The sequence below is a fragment of the Galeopterus variegatus genome, unplaced genomic scaffold, assembly GCF_000696425.1.
Source record: "Galeopterus variegatus unplaced genomic scaffold, G_variegatus-3.0.2 Scaffold295, whole genome shotgun sequence".
Taxonomy (NCBI): Eukaryota; Metazoa; Chordata; class Mammalia; order Dermoptera; family Cynocephalidae; genus Galeopterus; species Galeopterus variegatus.
Window position 1 is genome coordinate 588,585 of NW_007726406.1, and position 7,272 is coordinate 595,856.

A 7,272-nucleotide genomic window follows, 5' to 3' on the forward strand; every position below is an offset into this window, starting at 1 on the left:
AGAGCTTATGTGAGAGGTCTTCAGAAAATTGATAGAAAGATTCATATTATCTCGTAATTCCATTTTTTCCGTGAACTTTTTGAAGTACCCTCATATAATCTATAAGATATATAGTTATAGGATTTCTTAATTCCAGGAATGTCTGTTTTGGGTTATAAGACATAGACTGATTTATGTAGTCTGATACAAAGAATCAGGTTATACTGATTCAGGTGTTTATGCTTATAAAGATAGTGGTGATTGTTTCAACTCATTTAGGTGGCATCCACCTCAGTATCTGTGCTGTTGACACAGCACCAAGGCTCCTGAGCATAGTGCCTCAGGGGAAGTTGCAAATAAGTTTCATAAAAAAAAAGTCTCTCCTCTTGCCTTCCATTTCTTTTGTTTATTTGTTTTCTTTTGTAATTATTAGCTTTGCTTTATATGTTTTTAAATGTAAGGGAAATTTGGAAGGCTGTTTTTTCATTCATCAGAAGCTAGTGAGTGTCTGCTATGTGCCAGCCACTCCTCTAAGTGACGGGGAACAGCTGTGAGCAAGACAGACCTGCTCTGCCCATGGGGTTCCCATTTTGGTAAGCAGCATGCACACAAATGAACAAGGGACCTTTGTTAGCACTAAGCGTCAGGAAGAAAATAAAGCAGAATGACATGACGCTGATGGAGAAGGAGCTTCTTTAGATGGGGTGGACTCTGGGGTCGTGACATTTTAGCTGAGAGCCTAACGTCTGGGAAGACCACCGGAACATTAGAAGTCGACTGTGAGAAGAATTCTGGGCAGAGACAATAGCAGGTACAAAGGGCCTCAGGTGGGAATAAGATCAGCCTATTTGTAGAAGTTAAAAAAAAAGCCGAGTATGGCAGGGAGCAGACTGGTGTGGGTGGCACTGGAGGTGAATCAGAGGCGTGTGGGCCAGGGCGAGGTGGCACTCCCTCATCCCTGTGGTCAGTGTGGCTGTTCTGGTGGCTTCAGCAGTTGGCCCCTCTGTCTGCTCCATGTCAGTATTTCCTACAGCCATGTGCTTTGACTTGGCGTATTTAACACATTATGTTGCTGGGAATTTTAAATCTTCAGGTTTGCATTGACATTATAGGAATATAATGAGGACTTGCTTTATCTTTGATTTAATTGTTAAAAGGTTTTATATAGAAGAACGTGTCTTATCATGGGAGGTGTGATAATATGAGGGTACTTCAAAAAGTTTGTGGGAGAATGAAATTGACAGGTAACATGAATCTTTCCATGAACTTTTCGAAGACCTCTCATATGTAGGACGGGAGACAAGACTGATTGAGGCTTTGCAGCAGTAGTCCAAGTAGTTATCATGGGAGGTGTGATAATATGAGGGTACTTCAAAAAGTTTGTGGGAGAATGAAATTGAGAGGTAACATGAATCTTTCCATGAACTTTTCGAAGACCTCTCATATGTAGAACGGGAGACAAGACTGATTGAGGCTTTGCAGCAGTAGTCCAAGTATGCAGCGTCTTCAGAAAGGAAGAGGGAATTATTGGCCCTCTCTGGCTGCTCTCCGGCGGGGAAATAGGATTTCACAGGACTAGGAAACACATTCTCTGTGCATAGGGGAAAAAGGTAGATGTTTTCACAGTAAGCGGTGAGAGGGCAGACGTTAGGAGGTAGCAGCGATTTGTATTTGGTTCTTTTATAATTAGAGATTGTTAAGGTCAGAACTTCCTGTTCTGTTCTTGTTTTTGTAAGAACAGAAGGTGTTTGTGTTCTAAGTGCATCAGTGACCACCACACAGGTCAGTCATGGAAGGTTTTAACTTGTGGTGGAGACTATGGGAGCATCAAAGTGAGCAAGATCAGTGATGGCTCAGGTGACAGGCAGACCTCAGGAGGCTTCATTCCAGCTCGTCTTTGGAAGAGGTTGTTGGAAGCAGAAGAATAAGCCAGAAGATGGATTTGAGAACCCAAAGGTGCCCTGTGCAGACACCTTGCTGGAGTTAAAAGATTCTCTTAGTATGTTAAAAAAAAATGTTGAGCTGAAACAAACATCTTTGTGAGTGTTGACAAGCCTTTAAAGCTGGGCTTTTCTTTTCCCTTGGGTCTATGTGGGTCTAAGTCCCAGGGTACTGGAACCACTCCTCACAGGCTTTCGTCTCCAGGGAAGGCCACCCTGCATGGTGGGTTGTTGGGCAGCCACACAGTCCCTGATTTTTGCCAGGTGGGGTGGAACTCCCAGCCAACCCGAGCCGTGATCTTCGAAGACTGTGCTGTCCCTGTGGCTAACAGAATTGGGAGCGAGGGGCAGGGCTTCCTCATCGCCATGAAAGGACTGAACGGAGGGAGGATCAACATTGGTGAGGACACGTGCACAGGCAGGGAGGCCGCAGGCTGAGCACGTGCCTTCCTTTCTGCTCACTTGGCCCATTGGCGCCTCCTCCCCAGCTTCCTGCTCTCTGGGGGCTGCTCATGCCTCGGTCATCCTCACCCGAGACCACCTCAGCGTCCGCAAGCAGTTTGGAGAGCCTCTGGCCAGTAACCAGGTATGTCCAGCTGTCTGTGCGTTTGTTTTCCACTGTTTGCAGCCTTGGAGACCTGCTGTAGGGCCCGTGCTCTCTGGAGAGAAGCCATGATGTTCCTTGTGGAGTCCTGCCACCATCTTAGCCAGAACTTGTGTGTTGTTTCTACCAATGACATTTATCAGGAGGTAATAGTATTAAAGTGCAGGGTGAGTATAGTGGGCGTAGAACCTACAAAGCAGTAAATGTTCTCTGTAGAGGAGGCAGGAGACCTTGATGCTTTGGACCACTTAGTAAAGATACTTCATTAGAGATGTCCTATCAAGGGTCCCAGGTCAGGTGCCAGTTTAAGCCCTTCTGTCTTGTCTGGTTCTCTTCTCCCTGTTGCTACAGTACCTGCAATTCAAACTGGCTGATATGGCAACAAGACTGGTGGCCTCGCGGCTGATGATCCGCAGTGCAGCAGTGGCTCTGCAGGAGGAACGGCAAGATGCAGTGGCCCTCTGCTCCATGGCCAAGCTCTTTGCTACAGATGAATGCTTTGCTGTAAGTGATCAGCCCTCTGGCTCTCCTGGGGTGGATGGGGAGCAGCTGGTAGGCCCAGGGATGTTGAGAGGCATAAGTTAGCTTTGGAATCTAGCCCTGCTGGGATGCTACAGGGATCCCCTTGGGGCTTAAGGATATAACTCATGAGATGCCTGCATGGGAGCTCTCATGGCCGGCTTTGTAGCCTGCCCCATGCCGTTACACGCTTCATCATGGCGCTGTTGTTTAGTTCTGATCTCAATGAAAACACTGCCTTTGGAAGTTTCACAGCAGCTCAGTGCCTCTTGCCCAAATTTAGCACTATGCTACGTTTACATCGTCAGGGGCAAAGCCATCCCACATTGCCACCAGGTGGCACCTTAGCTTCATATAATCCCAGCAAGGGGTGGTTGTGAGCAGCTTCTCCCCAGGAGATAATAAGCCAGAAAGGTAGAGAGGTCTTTGAGTTCCCTGCCTGGTGAGAACTGACAAGTTCAGTAAGTTGTCTCTGACCACACAGAATACAGAGTCCCTCTGAGCTTGGCTGGTTATCTGTGGGTTGTTCTTCCTTTCATTAGTTTATGGCAGACTGCCAGATTGGGGGTTGGGGTAGGGAGGAAGCCACTTGCTCCATAGTCTTCCCAGAATGAAAGAGATCTAACCCGTTTTACTGCAGATCTGCAACCAGGCTTTACAGATGCATGGAGGCTACGGCTACTTGAAGGATTATGCTGTTCAGCAGTATATGCGGGACTCCAGGGTCCACCAGATTCTAGAAGGTAAAAATTCCCAGAGGTTATCATCTTTCTTTCAGAGCAGTTACAGATTACAGGATCAATGCTTTCCCCAGCCTGTCTGTCCCCATGCTGACTGGCACTCAGGGTCCCATCAGTCCTGTCTGTCTGTTGGTTTCCTCTTTCCTGGCCCCAGCCCTGCTCTGGAAGTCAGCTATCAGTTTACTAGCAAGAGCACTGGCCTGGTAGTCAGGGGACCCTGCTTCATCTCTCTGGGAAGGCATCACGTCACTGTGCTTCTGCTCTCTCCAGATCGGAGGGAAGCTCCAAACTAAGCTCATGTGTGGGAACACACGTTGAAAACTGTGGTTTTGTCTTATTGTCATAAAGTACCTGTCCCTCGGACCCAGAACTGTGTCTAGTAATTTACAGAGCAGATGTGAGCCAGTATGATCCCCAGCAGCTGTACAAGTTGATTATCAGCCAGACAGTCTAACAGATATCTGTATCAACATTGCTAGTGGATTTTTCAATAAAAATCGTCAGTCTGTGGGCATCTTCTTGGTAGTCAGAGACATTCTTTTTTTTTTTAAAGATGACCGGTAAGGGGATCTTAACCCTTGACTTGGTGTTGTCAGCACCACGCTCAGCCAGTGAGCGAACCGGCCATCTGTATATGGGATCCGAAGCCGGGGCCTTGGTGTTATCAGCACCGCACTCTCCCGAGTGAGCCACGGGCCGGCCCCTAGTCAGAGACATTCTGTCTGGGAAATGTGTACTCAATTTTAGTCAGGGTCCGAGCATGGTCTTCTTGACCTTCTACAACCAGTGCCTAAGTCTTGAAATTATATGACCCTTGAAACTATGTGAGCCTAGGTAACTGGAGTAGTCACACTGCAGGAGAAGCAGGTGGGACAGAGGCTGCTCTGAGTAACTTCAGTGACACAATGTGGGGCCACTTTAATGGAGACTCAGGAGGAGCCTGTAAGCTAAAAATGAAGCAAACAATTGATCCCCTCCTTTCAGGGAAAATGTTTTTATTCTTTTAAAATTTAGTTCTCTGTACAGTAAAGAAATATGTATTTATTTGTTAAAAAATTGTAAAATAGAAAAAGTAAAAGAAAAAATCACTCACGTTTACACATCCAGAATTAATATTTGGCATATCTACTTTTGGACTTTTTTCCTATGATTTTGTAGGTACTTTTTTAAAAATTAGAATTATACTATAAAACTATTTTTATTTTGCCTTTGTTTATAAGCATTTTTTACTATCAGGAGAGGCTTTTAGAAAAATATTATTTATTTCCTGACATTTCTCTGTACTTTGGGAAGAAGTTTTGATATTTCCACCCTCCCCAGGAATAAAAGCCACAATTCCAGTTTAAGTCCACAGCTGCCCGTGACTGGACCTGGAGAGCCCACGCAGAGCTTTAGCAAGCTCCCAGACTTTGCTGCTGCTGTACCCGCCCTTTTCTCCCTCTGGCAGGTAGCAATGAAGTGATGAGGATGCTGGTCTCTCGAAGCCTCCTCCAGGAGTAGCACCACACTTGGTACTCTGACATGGTGTCAGTGGTTCCGCGTGGGTTCTTGTGTTCCAGAGGAATCAGAATTAGACTGAGGGCTGAGTTCTTCTAGGTGGGACCTGCACTCTGCATGTTGGCAGCAGCATCGGCTATCAGACTCGAGCAGAGTCCTTGGAAGAACTGGAAGAGCTGCCTGATGAGAAATGTCAAAGAAGACCTTGATTTCCCTAATGCCAGGAAGGTGACCAGTGAAGACCACCTTCAAAACAAAGTCCTTTTTGTGACCAGCTTTGTCTTGATTTGTGTGCGTTTTGCTGGTTCACTGGATCCCTCTTCTAGCGGCCTGGGTCCTTCCACTGGAGGAAAAGTGCCCTCCTGTCTGTCCCTGTTCTCTGCGCCACAGCTAGAGATGCAGAAGTTGTCTCTGGACAGCCTCCTCTGTGCATAAATCATAATGAGATGAATATTTGGGAAACTACTTGTGAGCTGTGATTTGGGTGCATTTCCACTTCTGGAGTGCCTGAATGTCAAGGGCTGAGATAATTCAGAATTTTGAATATTTGTTGTTGGGTTTTTTGTTTGTTTTTTAGAAGCCTATGTATCCAGGGATTCTATAACCCTTCCTGATAAGTACTTTTAGTATATTTTTTTTCTGAGTTTTTGTTTTCTTTTTTGAAGTTGGAACTCTTTAAATATTTTTAATCACTACATTGATAAATAAAATTTACCCCTTTCCGTACTGTCTCTGGTTCTACTAAAGTTGGTTTTCATTATATCTTTTTAGCTAAGTCTTTATAATTGTTTTTAAAATTGTTATATTTGATTAAACATTTAATTAGATTTTGAAGTAATAATCAAAAGTCTTTCCTTGGGGCCAGCCCGGTGGTGCACTGCTACAGTGCGCCGCTTGGGAGCGCGGCGGCGCTCCCGCCGAGGGTTCAGATCCCACATACAGACCGGTTCCGCTCACTGGCTGAGCGAGGTGCGGGCGCAACACCGAGGGTTGCGATCCCGTTGCCGGTCCCGGTCCGGTACGGGCGTGACACTGAGGGTTGCGATCCGTTGCCGGACACGAAAAAAGACAAAAAGAGGAGAAAGAAAAAAAAAAAAAGTCTCTCCTTGACCAATCTGGCTTTTAAAAAGCAGGCCCCTTAAATTATTAATAGCTTTGCAAACTAAGTGTTTTTATGATGTATGAAAGTAGGTTTAGAGTAATATTCAAAGATGGAGACTTGGGCCGGCCCGGTGGCGCAATGGATAGTGCGCCGCTTGGGAAGCGCGGCGGCGCTCCCGCCCGAGGGTTCGGATCCCACATACAGACCGGTTCCCGCTCACTGGCTGAGTGAGGCGCGGGAGCAACACTGAGGGTTGCAATCCCGTTGCCAGTCCCCGGTCCGGTACGGGGGCAACACTGAGGGTTGCGATCTGTTGCTGGACACGGAAAAAGACAAAAAAAAAACAAAAACAAAGATGGAGACTTTTTGGGAAACCCTGTTATAAACTATGACTATATTACTCTATCCCCTCCCCTCTACAGAAAAAAATATGCAATATATTTTAACTACAAGTCAATATTTAGAGAAAACAAAATATGTCCAACTAAAACAAATATTCTCTTTTGAATGCACAGTCTATGTTTGGAACGGTGTTGGGCACTGCAGGGAGATAGGGCGAGGGTATAAAAGTTTGAAATGTGTTTCCACCACCCAAGGCCTTGTTTAATACAGGAGCTAGAACTAAGATACAGCTGTAGTGCAAGGGAACAATCGATATGTCTACGTAAGATTGAGAGGGTGACCTAGCAAAAGTGATAAGGCATGAAGGGATTCACAGAGAAGGTAGGAATTCAAACTGAGCTTTTATGAAAATGTGTGATATTTAAAGAGAATGAAGAAAAGAACCAGGAGCAGGAAGAGTACAGAATTTGTGTGGGAGCTGTTTACACTTTTGTTTAATTGTGGCCTGGGGTTGGCATGGAACAGAAAGAAACGAAAGTTGAGTCTGCA

General features: G+C 45.7%; 1 protein-coding gene across 2 annotated transcripts in view; it reads left to right on the forward strand.

Annotated features, from left to right (window-relative positions):
• Positions 1-6,073, forward strand: part of ACAD8 (acyl-CoA dehydrogenase family, member 8) — a 10,262-nt gene extending 4,189 nt beyond the window's left edge. The window contains exons 6-10 of one of the 2 annotated variants that reach the window (XM_008567134.1): positions 2,184-2,319; positions 2,408-2,505; positions 2,875-3,027; positions 3,683-3,785; positions 5,379-6,073. In XM_008567134.1, coding sequence (XP_008565356.1) covers positions 2,184-2,319; positions 2,408-2,505; positions 2,875-3,027; positions 3,683-3,785; positions 5,379-5,488 — 600 coding nt within the window. In that variant the 3' untranslated portion in view covers positions 5,489-6,073. Of the gene's footprint in view, positions 1-2,183; positions 2,320-2,407; positions 2,506-2,874; positions 3,028-3,682; positions 3,786-5,229 lie in introns of both variants that reach the window. The other variant, XM_008567135.1, reaches the window with a different exon arrangement.
• The last annotated feature ends 1,199 nt before the right edge of the window (positions 6,074-7,272 follow it).